Source organism: Mytilus trossulus, chromosome 14 (genome assembly GCF_036588685.1).
Source record: "Mytilus trossulus isolate FHL-02 chromosome 14, PNRI_Mtr1.1.1.hap1, whole genome shotgun sequence".
Taxonomy (NCBI): Eukaryota; Metazoa; Mollusca; class Bivalvia; order Mytilida; family Mytilidae; genus Mytilus; species Mytilus trossulus.
In genome coordinates this window covers 44,978,850-44,997,035 of record NC_086386.1, presented here as the reverse complement: position 1 = coordinate 44,997,035, position 18,186 = coordinate 44,978,850, and the positions used below count along the sequence as shown (strand labels likewise).

The 18,186-nt window shown below is 32.2% G+C and overlaps 2 protein-coding genes across 8 annotated transcripts in view; one reads left to right on the top strand and one right to left on the bottom strand.

Moving 5' to 3' along the window:
• Positions 1-8,080, bottom strand: part of LOC134697216 (protein dachsous-like) — a 64,243-nt gene extending 56,163 nt beyond the window's left edge. The window contains exon 1 of the mRNA XM_063559344.1: positions 5,774-8,080. Within this exon, the coding sequence (XP_063415414.1) occupies positions 5,774-7,531 (1,758 nt within the window). The 5' untranslated portion in view covers positions 7,532-8,080. The remainder of the gene's footprint in view (positions 1-5,773) is intronic.
• Positions 8,081-12,733: 4,653 nt separating this feature from the next.
• LOC134697352 (E3 ubiquitin-protein ligase MYCBP2-like) overlaps positions 12,734-18,186 on the top strand; it is a 91,118-nt gene continuing 85,665 nt past the window's right edge. For 6 of the 7 annotated variants that reach the window (XM_063559571.1, XM_063559573.1, XM_063559576.1 and 3 more), the window contains exons 1-5: positions 12,734-12,972; positions 15,081-15,147; positions 16,119-16,343; positions 16,957-17,110; positions 17,534-17,715. In XM_063559571.1, the coding sequence (XP_063415641.1) occupies positions 12,851-12,972; positions 15,081-15,147; positions 16,119-16,343; positions 16,957-17,110; positions 17,534-17,715 (750 nt within the window). In that variant the 5' untranslated portion in view covers positions 12,734-12,850. Of the gene's footprint in view, positions 12,973-15,080; positions 15,148-16,118; positions 16,344-16,956; positions 17,111-17,533; positions 17,716-17,910; positions 17,941-18,186 lie in introns of those variants that run through there. The other variant, XM_063559575.1, reaches the window with a different exon arrangement.

Genomic DNA, 18,186 nt, shown 5'->3' with positions numbered 1-18,186 from the left:
ATATTTTCTTATCCATTCAATTTAAAGAAAAGCTTCAGATCATTCTAAGTATCTTTGAGATTTTTTTTTTTACACAGATAACTTCCGCTGTTTGAATTTTGCACTTAGTTTCCCTGAATTAATTAGAACAATAAAAAAATTGAAAATAAATTTATAAATAGAAATGGATATATAATTCTAAAGAGTTATTTCCCTTGCTCATGATTCAGAAAAAGAATTAAAACTTGATAATTGTTTTCTTGAATTTTTCGCTAATTTCACAGTGTGTAAATTCAAGTCATGCAGAACAATTATTTTAATATATACCTCTGCATTAGTCCAAATATTTCAAATAAGACTTTCGTCATAAAAAATTAATGATCCTTTCAGTGGACGGCACTGATGAAAAATGTTAATGCATTGCTTCAAGTTATAACTTTAACCTTCAAAACAAAAACAAAAAACATTTGATATGTATCTTTTAAAATATTCATTTCCTTTCCTACTTATAATCTGTGATTTCTCATCCGTCCAATTTAAGTAAAACATTATAGAATAAGTCATTTTTTACATACCTTTTCAATGCTACAAAATTTTTGATACAATTCATAATAATCATCATGATCATGCAGTATATATTATTTGTGCATTTGAAGAGTTATCGAAAAAAGGGTAATATTTCTATTTATTTCAGAAAACGACCTAACAAAATAAATATACAGTTTTTATAAAATCTAAATATTGGCAATATCATTTTTTCCAAATTGCTATTTTTAAATCACAATCCAAAATTATATTTTTTTAATAATGAACGTACACATGAAATATAAACATTAAAAAAAAAAAAAAAAAAAAAGTAAAAAAGTAAAAAAACTCAATTAGCTTCCTATCAGTGATATCAGTAGACCATGGATTAATTATTGGTATCTGCCATCAGTAATTACATTACTAATTCCTATACTAATGACATTTTTGAGTGAAATTGTATTTATTACAGATTTGGTAGATAAAGAGTTAAAAAGCATGTTAATTCTTTTCATCTTTTGTCTAATCCCAGAGTCACACAGGACATTTAGCTGCTAGTGTTTCATGATTATGTAGATAAACATTTGTGAGAACCTCAACTATTTTCCCATTTTATCAGGGATTTAAAACATTTATAGGATAAAACCTGCATTATTGTGGAATGTTATAAAACAACATTTTTTGTTTGTTTTAGTATTACTAGCAATTATCTATTGTTTGTTTGTTTGTATTTGACCAATATCTGAGTAATCCCCCCTTAGTATTTTCTATAAGGGGGATTATTACTATCATTATTGGTCAAACTTAATTCTGTTTGATAGTTAATTTTGTTACACAATTTTGACACATTCACTGATTACAAATTTAAAATGGCCGAATGAGATTTTAAAGAATCTAAATCCTTGTAAACAGTCACACATACATGTATATCCCTATTTCAAATTATCGAGGTTGGTTCTAAAGTCGAAAAGACAACATGCCAATGTTCGATTATTTAATAAGATGATATAACACCGGCTAAAGCCATAGAAACAGGGAACCCAATAAGTACACTTTAGATTTAAAAAACCTTAAGGTTTTAATCCCAAGTTAAATACAAACCGAGCCAAATTCTTTGTTTCTGAGTAAACAAAGACCGAATGTAAAGTAAAAGAATGGTCACACGGGTTTAAAGTAGTTTTCTATTTAAAAAGATCTGTATAATGAGTTAGAATATACAAAGAAATATCAAGGCTTTTCTATGGTTATTACGGTGTGTGACAGTAAATAGTGTAGACCACTTCACACAAAATCACTGACAAAATTTAATTGATCACTCTTGTTAAAATTCAAATTTTCTGAGTCTGAATTTTTAAAACCTTTGAGAAGAATAATTTGAATATTTTTTTTATGAAAAGAAGTTGTACCGGTACTACCACTCTCAAACTATCTCTCTAAATAGACATTCTGGCCTACATTTTTCCTGAAATAATTTGTCGCCATTCTTTAGCATTTTTCAAAAAAATATTTTTATAAATAGAAGAAGGATTTACACTATTTTTGGTTGGTTGAAGGTTGCTAGCTTTACGTCCACAGTACTTGAGAACTTTTCTTTATTCACATCTATCATGATATATATGGCTAAACTCATTTGTATTTTTAAAACATCTAAAGGAAAGTGATTAAATTGAATAAAATTCCAAGCCCATGGCAAATATTCACATATATATGAACACACATTTTGTATAACAAATGAATTTTCAAGGCTACATGTATGTATCTATAATTGTCATAGTACTATCCCTGTATTTATTTCAAAATAAATTAAAAAAAGAACTGATTCTATTCAGTAATGGTTCTTAAACTTTGATCTTTATTTAATGTGTAGCCGAAGAGACCATGTATGAGGGGGGAAAGGACCTTTATCGGGACTCCGGGGTGTTTTTAAAGCTCAGGATTTCGGGATCTGGGAATTCTTTTTTTCAAATTTTGGGATCTCAGGATTTATTTTTTTTAAGTTCAGGACCTCAGGATTTTGTGTTTTTAAACCGGGGATTTCAGGATCAGAACCCCTCCTACTCCCCTCATGTATGTGGATAAGATTCATCCTTCTAAACAACACTCATTTAAAAGTTTACTAAACAGTCAATTTAGTAAAAATCTGTTTGTCTAACATTATCTATATCTAGTATACAAATTTTCTAAACTCTCCGTCCATCATTTCACTGGAACACAAACACAAGATTTTGTCTCATCTCAATTCAAACAAAACCTCGCCAAATACCTGCGATATCAAACAAAATTAGAATACACATCCAAACATTGCTTTGGTCACTCAGTAGTTTATCAGTTCCTCTTACTGGTATGCCCTGACGTGAACGTCTACCAATCTATACTATTATCAGTGTTTTCATGGTCATTTCCAACAACTCAGACTTCAAACACCATTACATCAATAGAAACACTATTAGACGATAAACAACAAAGTTAAGCAACGAAAATAATACTGCATTCTTTGATTGGAAATTACTTAAAAAATCTTCAATTTCACCGAAAATTTAATAAAAGCACTCAAACCATGAAAGAATTGGAAATGTGCAAGATATGAGTACAATATATTTTTTCAATTAAAGTAATAAAGCAAATCATAAATGATAATTTATTAAAATGACCTTGTTATAATGTTGCAAAATAAAAGTTCTAAAATAAAACAATAATAAATTTGACATAAAAAAATTATTTAATAATAGATTCAATGGTAGATGTGATTTCCTGTCACGTCTCATTTCTGTCCTAATGTTTTTTGACATCTACTAGTACTGAATGCATGTTATATAATTATGCCTAGAAGTACTGTCATTTATTCTATTTTACTTACTATCACACTACTACAACACAATGTGTGTATTGGAATGTGAGAAAATCATACTTTCTCATGCTGATTCTAACTTCTTCATTTACTGTTCACATTTGCCATTTGCAACATAGGCATTTTCTTTCAAATACATACTCTTTCAAATACATACATGTATTTGAGTTTCTCAAAGATAACGAACATGAAACAAGAGGAATTTATGAAAGTCCTACATTTTCAAATTCTCAGCATGCCAACCAATTTTTTTCTCCATTTTTGAATAAGCATGATTCTCATTAGCCTTTGTTGATGTTAAAGATGTTAAAAAAGAAGTCATTTTCAATTTTGGGGATTTATCTATTTCAAATCAAATTTAATATAAAAAAGTTATTATCTTGAACTGTCCCTTAAAATTTGGGAAAGGTCATATTGTGAATCATCAAGTAATACTGAAACTATTTTTTCCATCAATTAAATACTAACAAAATGTCATCACTCATCCTGGCTATAATTTCAAAAAAAAATCTAATTGTGATTCAAATTCATATTTGTATTTATGGTAACCAGCTCAAAATTTGACTTTCTAATCATGCTGTTCAGTTTACGAACATTCTTTTTAATACTAAACATATAATTGAGATCTTAATCAGAATCATACAAAAGAAAAGTCCAAACAGACCACAACAATGTATACGTAAATTAACGTTTCTTTCCGACACAAAATTACCTTTACAAAAGATGTCACCTAAGATCAAATTTCATTTTGCGTGATCACGAACAAAGCGAATCTGCTCTTTTACTTAACGAGTGAACCCCTACGAGCAGACATACCTTTTAAAAGCACCCGCTGACCATCAAGTCAATTGTTTAATTAATCGTTTTCATTTCCGCTTAAATTTTTTCCTCATATAATCGTAAACAATTAACCATTAACAAACAAAAAAAGAAATAATTGAATACACAATCTGGAATGTATATACAATGTATTTCCATGGCAGACATGAATGAAAAAGTATTTCAGTCATGGCTTAAAATTTGTATCTTTACAATATAAATTTTTATTCATAAATGTCCTCCCTTTGTCATCAGTGTCAACAACAAAATTGAAATAAGATTGACAATTCCGACAACGATTGCCTCTCAAATGAAGAAAGAATGAAGTTTAATACCTGATACAAAACTATTTTTACTTTTGTTTGTTTTAAATTTTAAGAATGAAGATGAATTTACTAGATACAAGTCATGTGGTAGGTGGCCCAGACTACTAAAGTGGTATCCTTAACTTTTTAAGACTACATGTATTGCTTACAAACATTTTATGAAATATGTCTATTATGTCTAAATTTATAAATCCAAGATGATTATGAGAATAAAACATATATATTGTATAGTTATGGCATTTATTTGAAGTTTAATTATTAAATTTTGACAGAAATCAGTAAATAAATGATGTCCAATAATTTTGAATCTGACTTTTTTATATTTTTCTTTATTTTCCACACCTGTGATAGTTCAGGTAAATTTGCACCACCTGTGCGAGTTGGGATGATTCATGAAAATGACTATATAACAAAGATGGACCATTTATCACTGGTCAAAACTTGTGAAAAAAATGAGAACAACAATTCATCACCCTAGCTTTATAATAAAGTGAAATAATGGCCAACATTGAGGAGACACCACACCACCATGTAAATTTTTCATGAAGTTTTTGTCGTAAATTTACATACACATGTAAACTGTGTGTGTTACGGTACACAAACAGTTTTAAATTTGTGCTTTCCTTTGTTTATATTTTCCAGTACATGTACAACTACATATATACTGGTTCTTGGTGCATTTAAATATTTCTAACCATATGATTGCCAACAGGTACAGTCCTGTCCCCTTTAAATATGCTTAAAAACATCAGTTTACATTAAAATTTTACGACTCTAGCTTAATTAAAAAAGTCCATCAGCTTAATCTCTTTATCTTCATGAAACATCACTTAAGCAACTACTTGGAAGAAAACCTCCTACATAATGATCCATAATGAATGACTGGCATAAAGTCAGCATCAATATTGAAAAGCCAGCATTTTTAACCAGAAACTCTGAAAAATTATATTTTTTCTTCATTGTGCCCCAACCATTGCCCTTGCAAAACCATAAGAACCAGAACGTTTCAATATAGAAATTGATGAAAGACTCTGTCACTTTACATACCAATCAGGTACAGATCCATAAAATTGTAAAACGGCCTTGGTTCCAACCTAGTAAGTTCCTAGATATGCATGAAATTTTAAGAGACATTTATTTTGAAAAGAGGGAGTCAATCCAAGTGTCTGAAGTCTTTCTGAAAATGAGAAAATCTAACAGCTTGGACATTTGATTGTATTTTCTTTTTAAATTTAATGTACAATGTATGCTACATTTCATCAACATTATAGCTTACCTGTAGAAAGCAAAATCCTTGTGCAGCATTTTCTTTGACTGACGTCTTGTAAAAAGACTGGTGAAACTCTGGTTCCATATCGTTCACATCTTTGATCGTCACCAGGACAACTGCTGTTGAGGAATATGGAGGGACACCTGAATCCGTTGCAACAACAGCAATCCTTGGTAATGCATTTAATTCACAATCGGTTTTATCCACACGCGTAGAAATAAATCCAGTGTTACTATCAATTTTAAACCAGTCAGAGTTACTATCGGGTGTGTCTAAAATTTTATAAGTTACTTTAGCATTTAGACCTTCATCTTTATCAGAGGCGCTGACTTTAGTGACAGGTGTGCCAACAGCTGATTGTTCGGAAATCTCTGCTAGGTACTGGGATTGTGTAAAGATTGGTCCATTGTCATTCACATCTTCCACCCAGAGAGTAAAGGAAGATGAGGCATGAAGTGGCTGGTTCCCTGAATCTACAGCTATTATGTTTAAATCATATTTTGAAACAGTTTCTCTGTCTAAATAATGTTTAACATAAATATAGTAAATGACTCTGTCATCTGTTTTTAATCCGAAATGTCCAAGGTCCCCTTGCAATGAAACATTGATGTTTGAAAAATATTCATTTGGATGGTCAGGGTCACTAACTGATATTCTAACAACCAGAGTACCATACGTAGCATTTTCAGCTATTTTTGCTGATTGGTTTGAGGTAGTTAAAAATACAAGATTGATTGTAGCAGGTTTTTCGTTGATATTTTCAACAATAACCTCTATCCTTGCTGAAGATGAGAGAGGTTGGGAACCATTATCTGTTGCTAACACAGATAATTCGTATTTCTGTGTAGTTTCATAATCTAAAGGTTTATTAACACGTACAATACCAGTTACTAGATCTACGGCGAAATGTTCCTCAGGGTTAAGACGATGATCTAGTGTGTAGGTGATTCTTGCATTTTCCTCTGAGTCTTGGTCTGTTGCCTCTACTTTTGCAATACTTGTTCCGACTGCTATACTTTCGTTGACTCGTATAGAATATTTGGTGTGGATGAACTGTGGTGGGTTGTCATTTGCATCAATTATGATGACAGTAACGCGGACATCCCCTGATTTTGGAGGGTCACCTCCGTCAGTTACACGAATGACTAAGTTGTAAACAGGCTTTGTTTCAAAATCAAGAACACCTTTAGTTTCAAGTTCTAAATTCAGCCAGCTATTACCTGACATCTTTTTCCGCAAAATAAAATGATCGTCTTCATTTCCACTTATAATGACAGCATCTTGAATTCCATTTTGTCCTATATCACGATCTACAACACTTCCAATGATGACTTTAGTTCCACGGGGAGTAGTTTCTGAAAGACTTAAGGATTTGCTGCCATTTGGAAAATATGGTGCATGATCATTCATATCTGTGACATTTATATAAACCTGAATTATTTCCTGTGATGCACTTAAAAACACAAGTGCATAATTCTCTTTTGTTTCTCTATCTAACGATTTACTAGTTCTTATTTCACCAGTATTTTTGTCTATATTAAAATCTTGTGTTTCTTCAAAAGTTTCAAAAGGAGGCACAGCATTTGCCATTCCATCTCCAATTTTACCAACATAAACATTTGGAGGTTGTTCTTCTCGTACACTTAAATACTGGCTTGATTCTCCATAACAGAAATGATTTAACAAAATAAAACTGGCTAAAAATGTTAATAACAGATTATCTGATATTTTCTGTGCCATTGCACAAATCTTGAACCTCACCATTTTGATTTAAAATATTTTGCTGTTTTATGGCAGAATAAATTTCGTTACAATTTATTCCATATCAGTATTTAAAAAATAAAATAATTTCTTACATGGTTATTCGAATATTGGTAGTTATTTTAAAATTCTCCATTTGAAATCCCATATAATATGAATGAAGATATAATTGTTTCACAGTTTAGTATTTTTCACAACATGCTTTTAGATATTTGTTGCTTGGGTGTAAAACAAGTCCGTCACACGAGACCCCATTATTCAATTACAACGGTATACAACATTGTCACTTCTATAATTTACCTGTGAAAAAAATCACACCTGCGTTTTCAGTTGACGTTTGTTGAAATTCATATCATATCGTATCAGATAGATAAAACACAATTTAACTTTTCGTCCAAATCCATCTTATATCCTTGTTTTAGTCCGTACACATGATTAATTTGTAGAATTTCATGCAATATACACACTTACTACCTGTACTGCAGTTTCTATGTTTAGGAGTCCAATCAAGCCTCGGTTTCGTATCGTTTGAGATTTACCGCTTCGGTAGAAATACGGCTATTGAGTCCATTTGTAAAGTAATAAATTTGACAGCCAATCGATGGATCAACAGAGAGACAGTAATCCAATTTATTACCTAGCTGAAATACGGTTATTCAATTAAATCAAATTGAAATTAATAAAAAATAATATATGTAAGGTGTGCAGAGACATCCAAAAATTATAATTCAAATTGATGACTATATTTTGTCAAAGTGGAGAAAGGAAAAGAAAAATACTAACAACAATAAACAAAACAAAACAAAACAAAAACTGACTAAATCAATTGGAATCAGATCTTATATAATATATATAATTCCACTATTAAATTATTAAACAACTTTTTGAAGTTAAAATAAAACGAACACCCAAATGAAGACAAAATGCAATTAAAAAAGAAAAGAAAAATTAGAATAATTAAAAAAAATAAAGGTTTTTCTGATGAGGATGGTGCTGTTTGTTTAATGTCCACTTTCATTTATAATGCTTACAGAAGTTGTTAAATACGACCACAGATTATACATTTCTCTGATACGACAAACCAGAGACATATAATATTATATGTCTCTGGACAAACCAAGGATTTGTATAGTAGCAACCTTCTTACCTGTTGGTGACCTTCTGCTGTGGTTTTTTTATTTGGTCGGGTTGTTGTCTCTTTGACACATTCCCCATTTCCATTCTCAATTTTAATTCTTACCATTCAAATCCTTGGACAAACAAACATGATTTAAAACTGTTTTTCTTATGATGCTATTGCTTGATCATGAACCAACACTTGGTGTTCATCGTCGTCCGCCAGTTCATTCTTCTAAAACTTTGTGAACACTAAAACATAATTTCTTCTTCCAAACTACCAGTAGTAGTACTAGACCAAATGTTACCACACTTTACCTGAATGTTTTTGAGGGATTTTATCTAAACATTGAAAATTATCTATTGCTGCAAATCAGCAATTTAAACATTTTGGTAAAACTGAAATTTGTTATGGTTAATAACTCGAGTTTTAATAACTAAAAAAAATAAAGTAGTTAGATTAAAACTGATCATAAAGTATGAATAACCACCGAGTCGAGGTATCTTTCCTTTTAGGACATTTGGAGTTATTGCCCCTTAATTGCTAATTCAGTTTTAGTAATTTTTTAGTAAAAATAATCAAGGACTAATCCTTGATTATTTTTTTATATATATATATATATATATAAACAAAAAAACAGCAAACAAACGAAAGCAGATACAGTTAAACAGTCAAAGTAATAGTAATCAGACTATCAGAGTCTAGCTCCCATAGATTTTTCAGGAATAATTTGACAAACCATTTTGCAGTAATTGGCACTCAAATGTCCATTAAATTCAAGAAAATTTCACTGTTTCTGATTATTAAAACGTATCAAGGCAAAGTGTACAGTATCATTATTACAAGAACAATAAGGTGATGTGAAATAAATCAACACGGTCGACATCTTCGATTCATCCGTAAGTGGAATTAAAAAGTAAAATCACAAAAATACTGAACTCAGAGGAAAATCAATTAGGAAAGTCCATAATCACATGGCAAAATCAAATAACAAAAGCATTGAAAACTGGCATGATTTATTGCTTTTTTTTGGTAGAAACTTTTCTTATAAAGAAAATTGTAAATAGCAAAAGTGTTAAGCAGAACAAATCGTACGAATAGTTCAACATAGCCGATATAGTCAATTGGCCCCTTTATTAAAGGAATTAAATGTCCTTTGCATGCATATATTATTATATATTACGAATATTATAATAGGTAGTTAAAAACTCTAAACAGAAATTCATGATTTATTACTTATTTCCAAAAATGTAATAAACATATAGAAAGCTAGCATAGATATGTATAGAATATCATCGGTTAACAGGCGAGCGATTCAGTCTATAACTAGCGTCTTATCTTAATCAAGATGTTAATTGTAAGGGGTCTTGTAAGAATTGGGACGTTCTCGTGTGAGGGTTTGTAATACAGTATAAAATTGAGAATGGAAATGGGGAATGTATCAAAGAGACAACAACCCGACCATAGAAAAAACAACAGCAGAAGGTCACCAACAGTGAAGAGTAAAACTGCTGGTTCAAATGTTATTGTAAGTTCGGAACACTATAAAGAAATAGATAAAGTATTACGAATTTCGAACTCTGGTGCCTGATTCTGAAGCATTCATATCATTTATATTGTTATCTATTTTCAAATATATTTCATAAATATCTTAAGAATTCATTATTGAAAGTAAAACAGTTAGATGAAATCTCTAGACAAAAATGTCAGTGGCATTTCTATACTCAGTTTCTATACATCTATTATACCATTTTTTTCCCGATGTCCAAAATCGAAAAAGAGGAACATTTTATATTCAGTGTTATAATCAAGTTAGGTAACAATGTTGATGTGAAAGTATATAAGAAATGTGTTGTTCTTGAGGTATGCACCTTTTAAGCTAAAGTTGATTGCTCGACATAAGCCATTTGGGATTAAAACTGACATCCTTGCTCAACATCATGGTCCCTAGATTTAAGTGTATAAATCGTTGATATTGTCAGACTGCATTAAAGAATAGCATTTTTTGCTAGCAAACTTTTGATTAAATTAAAGGTAAAATTTCTGTAAATTCAATTCAAGTAATAGACAACTTTATGGTAGTCTGTGTTGGAATTCTCTGCCAAATGAGACAAGGAATAGGACATCATTTGTCCAGTTAAAAATTACATTTATACCTTTTGAAATGCACAAACTTGTCTTTGCAGTGGCTGTTAACCAAAAAAAAAGAGGAAAACACATACTTCAAAACGGAAAGTCCTTTATCAAATGACAAAATCAGAAGCTCAAGCACATCAAACTAATGGAAAATAAATGTCATATTCCTGACTTGATGCAGGCATTTCCTTATGAAGAAAATATTGGATTAGATCTGGTTTAATAGCTAGCTGAACTCTGATAAACTATATGAGATATCTCATAAACTATATAAGATATCTTATAAACTATATAAGATATCTTATAAACTATATAAGATATCTTATAAACTATATAAGATATCTTATAAACTATATAAGATATCTTATAAACTATATAAGATATATTATAAACTATGTAAGATATCTTATAAAGTTTATGAGATATCTCGAAGTAAGAATGAATAACAAAACGGGTTGCCATATGAACCCCTTAATTGTATGACAGTAGAGCTAAACCTCTCAATTGTATGACAGTCGCATAAATTCCATTATATTGGCAAAATTGTGTAAGCAAAATAAACAGACACAATAGACCAATCTCTGCTGTTTTGTGGGTTTAACTACATGCTAAACTCGATGCACGCGTATTGGCTACATGTGTATAATATAAGCTCTATAGATAAAGGAAGATGTGGTGTGAGTGCCAATGAGACAACTCTCCATCCTAATAACAATTTAAAAAGTAAACCATTATAGGTTAAAGTACGGCCTTCAACAAGGAGCCTTAGCTCACACCGAACAACAAGCTATAAAGGGCCCCAAAATTACTAGTATAAAAACCCTTCAAACGGGAAAACCAACGGTCTAATGCATGCTTATGATAACTCTTTCTGCGTATGTGTTGTAAGTTACAAAATTTGCTTTTACCTCACTTTTTTTAATGGTTATTCAATGATGTACTTACAATAGTGTGTTCCACTTTAAAGAGCCATTGATACATATCAATCTGATTTTTTTATAAGCGTATTCATTTAATGCTTGTGTGTGATTTTTATGTATTGAGATGTTTTGTTTATTTGTTTAATTCAAAATTTAGTGACTATGTTGAACGCATCTATCCCCTCGAACTAGAGATTAAAGAAATAACATATATACAGTCACTCAATTTAGTTAAGTATGCCTCATATATTGACTCACAACTAGAACTTGATAATGAGGGTTAGTTGAAAACAAAACTTCACGACAAAAGCCTCGGAGATGATTTCAGCTTCCTAATTGCGAACATAAGTGGGACATGTTATCATACCCAATTCCCAGTGCAAATAGGTATGATTACATGTCCCACTTAGGAAAAGGGATAAGATCCCGCTGAAATACGGTCTGTCAACTCGCCCCTCTCGTGTCACTCATGACAATTAGATGAACCAAGAGGAAATTATTAGTTCCAACTCGCCCACATATAAAAAAGATGCAATTCCGTTGTATATATATGCCCCACGTCAATACTTATGAAAACAATTATATATATAAGTAGATTTTACCTTTTTTTCAGTGATTGGGACGAGTTGACAGGGGGGAAATTAATTGGATTTAACCCGTTTCACAAGTGAGCCGATTTTTTAAAAAGTGGGGCGAGTTGTTTAACCAGTTTAGGACGATTTTTTTAATAGTGGGGCGAGTTGGTAAAAAAGTGAGGCGATTTGGTGTGGGGCGTTTTGCGAGTGGGGCGATTTGTCCTACTTCTGTAGCATTTATACACTTTCCCTAAAAAACGAATTTATAGAGGATTAAATAACAATATTTTGAGGGGTATGAAAGTATAAAATCTGCAACTAAAATGAATAAAAATAAATCAAAAACTGATTTCTGTATATATGAATGTTTACCGACGAGGTATAACAAGTTTTATAAATAAAATATGTTTTATTCGTTTTAGCAGTAAGATTATTGTGCAATTTGTATTCACCAAATTAAACCAAATGGAAAATGAAAATGGAAGAAAATCGAAAGTTGATTTTTGAAAGCTTTTTCGCAGTACAACCTGTGCTTAATCTTCGAACTCGTCAGTAGCAGCGACCTAGAGAAAAGATGAGTGCAAAGGTGTTGCCTTCGTCCAGGAGCGAATTGGACATTTACCTGAAGGGAAATGAATTGAGGACGAAATTTCATGACTTGTTTGATGCATATCACATTTCACAGGCTGACAATAAGTAAATAACTCTCATCGAAAATAGTGTTTAACGCAGATTTAAAGAATTATCTGTTTTTATCTTGTGTTTGCTGCATCTTTTTTATTTGCTTATCCCCATACTTTATATGACCCCGCCATAGCAGAAGGGCATTAAGTTTTACCCTTGTTCGTCTTTATGTACATGTACGTCCCAAAACTGGTAACCGTTCTCTCACTATAGTTTGTTTAAATCAAATGTTTTGAAATTTATACACAATGTTTATTTCCACAAAACATTGATCACATTTGTATGTACAATGTATGTATGTACTTCGAGATTCTGCCAGTTGAAACGCACCCCTTGATTCACTGCAGGGGTACAGTGGATCCATGTACACTCCCTAAGGATTAATGAAGATGTGTACTTTACAACAATATCCCACCACCAGAACAATCCCCACCCAACACCGCCTAAGGGAGCATGTAGGACACCGGGAAGTCTGTTATTATGGTGGAGGAAGCCGAAGTACTCGGAGAGAACTACCGGCCTTCTCTGCGGGAACAGACAAACCAAGGAGATTTCAGAAGATTGATCTCCTGGTCAAGGTTGGAACAACTTTGACCTACCTAGGCCCAGGAGTATTCAATCTAGTTTTAACTCCGGTCTGGATACCAGAGATGTGTGTGGGAGGGTGAAAATCAGTCTAGCTACTTATGTACTGAAAATTCCATGTCTCAAGTGAGAATTGAACTTGGGACCTTCAGTACTGTAGCCATCAGTCGTAACCACGAACCCACACAATTTTTTGAAAATGGGTAACATCACTTTCACCATTCTAGAGTTCAGTTCTGAATATATCTGAATTCGGTAACATTTACAAAATTGGTTACAGTTTCCAAATTGATTTATAACTGAACCATTAACAAAATTGTTAACTTCACTGTTTATTTGGTTTTGGCATTTATAAATAAAAAAATGCATGTTGGGAACAATTTCAGATGGAACTAAAGACAAATTTCTAAAATTCTGCCTGGTACATTTCCTTCTTCTGGTCTCGTTGTCGTGAGACTTTGAGTAGTCTAGTAAAAACAGTTGTTGGCATGACACGGGTTATGTTCTTCTCATATATGTTATGATGGTATGATACTAAACCCCTAACGGGAAGGATTGTGCCTGATGTTCATATGATGAAATCATAATCTTTCAGTCAGTGTAATTGAAGTCTGGAGCTGGCATGTCAGTTAACTGCTAGTAGTCTGTTGTTATTTATGTATTATTGTCATTTTGTTTATTTTCTTTGGTTACATCATCTGACATCAGACTCGGACTTCTCTTGAACTGAATTTTAATGTGCGTATTGTTATGCGTTTACTTTTCTACATTGGTTAGAGGTATAGGGGGAGGGTTGAGATCTCACAAACATGTTTAACCCCGCCGCATTTTTGCGCCTGTCCCAAGTCAGGAGCCTCTGGCCTTTGTTAGTCTTGTATTATTTTTAATTTAAGTTTCTTGTGTACAATTTGGAAATTAGTATGGCGTTCATTATCACTGAAATAGTATATATTTGTTTAGGGGCCAGCTGAAGGACGCCTCCAGGTGCAGGAATTTCTCGCTACATTGAAGACCTGTTGTCGACCTTCTGCTGTTGTTTTTTTATTTGGTCTGGTTGTTGTCTCTTTGACACATTCCCCATTTCCATTCTCAATTTTAGTAAAATGATTTCATAACTAATATTATAAAGAAGATGTGGCATGATTGCCAATGAGACAAAATGACACAGACATTAACAACTATAGGTCACCATACGGCCTTCAACAATGAGCAAAGGTCTAAGCCCATACCACATAGTCAGCTATAAAAGGCCCTAATATGACAATGTCTGTTAACATTAACCCTGACAGAGAAATTGTCAGTGTACTACATCAGAACATACCTTGTGACAATTGCAAATCAATGAAGTTAAATTAAATCCAAAATAATGTTGAAGTAACATTATAAAAAATGAACATTTCGACATCTTAGAGGTAAAATTCTGCTTACTATCACTGTGAATAATATATTACATATTGAAATTAACAAAGTAAGCAATACACTAAAATCTTATTTACTAATAATCTTCTCATTTACTTTCAATTATTTTTTATCAGAAAGAAACAAGAAAAGAAGAAGGCAAAGAAGAGATCAAAATCAAAATCTAAAGATAAAAAATCTAAGGTAAGTTTCTCAGGTGGAACCACTAACTACTGTTCTCAAGTAGCAGGTTTACAGTACTGTACCAGTTTTTCGGAAGGGTTGAGTGCTCATATGCATGTTTACTCCAGCACATTCACCCTCATATAGTACGATTGTAATTGCACATAAACAAATCCAATTAAAAAGGTTGCAAAATCTTCATTAAAATTAACCTTCCATACAACTGTTACCTCAACCAATCACACATGTCACAGTTGTTGTAGGTTAAGCTCACTAACTACTTGATCCCTTGAATAATTTCAAATAAATATTGTTGCAGAAATAGATTGTCTCACAAAATGACTAGTTACCAAAAATACTGGTGTAGAAGAAGGCTTCTTTTACCACTGTCTCAGGTTTGGCAAGGGTTGATGCCCATCACATATCCAAGGTCTGGAGTCTGTTATTCAGTAGTTTGACATAATTGTTTTTCTTTCATTATTTTGTACATAAATCAGGCCCTTTGTTTTCATGTTTCAATTGTTTTACAAATGTCATTTCTGGGCATATTTTAGCTGGTTATGCAGTATGGGATTTTTCTCATTGTTGAAGACCATACAGTTACCTATTGGTGTTTAATTTCTGTGTCATTTGGTTTCACATTGAGAGTTGACAATCATACCACCTCTTCTTTTTATATTTGCCTTAAAAAATTGATAGGGGCCTCAGTGGTCGATTGGTCTGAGTAGTTAATTACTACTGTAATCACTAGCCAGTCAACACTGAGGTTGTGAGTTCAAACCCCGTTTAAGCTGGTGAACTCGACTCTAATCGTATTTGACTAGGATTGTCAGTTTTTCTATGGAAGAACGGTGGTTTTCTCCAGGCACTCTAGCTTCTTCCTACATCAAAAACTGGTTGCCACAAAATAGCCTAAATGCGGTGCTTTAAAGTGTTGTTAAAACACCAAAAATCAAAATCAAATAAAAAATTTAATATGTTTTAAATTCCAGAGAGATAAAAGCCCAGAAACCTCTGAATCAGCACCGCCTACATTAGAGATATGTGGGAACCCTTCAATGTTTACAGTTTACTCAACTGTCAGACAATCCATACTGGAACAATGTATGAAAGAGGCTACACAGATCTACCACAAGAGTCAGTCATTACCATCAGACTCAGAAACAGATGAAGAACGAGAGGAGAAAAGTAGAGAAGGACCGATCAAACTTCCTAAGGTAAACATTGTTATACATGTACTGTAAATAATTATTGTGATTGTTGAGCAGTGAAGAATAATTTGAGATTCATTCATAAGTAAGTAAGGCATACAAATAATCCTATCATAAAGAGGAAGTATGCTCCTAAAATTACAAAAGTATAACACTTAGGCCAAACAAAAAAGTATGTGTGATTACTGTCACATACTGAAAAAAATAGGGTAGGTAGGTAGGGATTTTTTTATATTTTATATTTTTTTTAAATTGAGTCTATGGGAGCAACATTGTGACTTTAACAGTTTTTAATCAACAATGGCCAAAAAACTTAAAGCTAAGGGTTAAAAATTAGGGTAGGTAGGGGTACAACAAACACACATACTTTTTTGTTTGGCCCTATGCCACTTTTATTTATAAATGGACAGGCTAATAAAATTTGGTCAATTAAGTGCAGTAATTTCATGCAATGTGTCTATCTCTTTAAAACATGTTGAAATTGTCAAATGTGATCAATTTTACATTCAATTTTTTAGGAAAATAGATACGAATGATCTCCCATGTTGCATGCAATTTTTTTTTATTGTTATTACTAGTGTTTATCAGTAATAAGTATTTTATAAATTTTCTGTTTCAGATCGTTGGTCTTGGATTGACTGGTGTATTTGAACTTGTCAAAGATACAAGACAGAAGTATCCAGAGCTTTGTGTAAGAGCTCTGACTGCCTTGCTAGATATGTTACAGGGACAACAGCCTGAGAGCATGAAGTCTGAACCAGCTGATGTGATAGGTATTTCATTTTTTGAATTTTTAGCTGGTGTGCAAAGGGAGACAACTGTATACTGCAAATTCCACGATCCCATTGTTATAATTGCAGTAGAGTCAGTCAACCTTTTCTTGAGTTGAAAACTTTTCCCTCTCCTTTTTGATGTTATTTTCACGATATATATGATTGAAGCAAGAATTTGTGTACATATATTAATTAGTATTAAAAATAGTTGTTTTCAAACGGAGAAATATGATGATATGTTTCATGTTATTCTAAAATAAATGTTTGCAAAACAAACCGACGACATTTGCATTTTTAAATTTGCTTTAAGTACAAGTGCATTATATAGGATAGTTTAAAGGAATAATTTCAAATGTTGTGGTAACCATATAAAGTTTTCAAGTTCCAATAATTTTTTTCTTACAAAGGATAGTATTGTTTCAGAAAACTTCTTCAGTCTGTTGATGGAAATATCGACTGAGCCAGGACCAGACAAAGACTTGTCAGCCTTAGCATGCTCTTCTCTGCTAAGTCTGGTAGTGGCCCTCGGAGACACAGGGAAACTTCTCACAGCTGTAATGGCAATGCTGATGGCCAATGGTTCATTATCATCACAAGAAATTATGGTATGTAATTTACACTGAAAAGAGAGAGGTGAATGATACCAAGAGGATTATCAAATATCGAAAAACAAACTGACAATGAAGAAATTATGGTATGTAATTTACACTGAAAAGAGAGAGGTGAATGATACTAAGAGGATTATCAAATATCGAAAAACAAACTGACAATGCCATAGCAAAAAAACTTTAAGCATGACCAATGGTTCATTGTCATCACAAGAAATTATGGTATGTAACTTACACTGAAAAAGGAAAGGTAAAAGATACCAAGCGGATTATCAAATATCGAAAAACAAACTGACAATGCCATAGCAAAAAAACTCTGAGCAATAGTATACAAAATACAACATAGAAAACTTAAAACTGAGCAACACTTGACTATTTCCCAGGTGCTCCAGAAGTGTAAGCAAATCCTGTTCAACATGTGGCATCCATTGTGTCCGTTAGATTGTGTCTTTTAAAGGATTATTTATG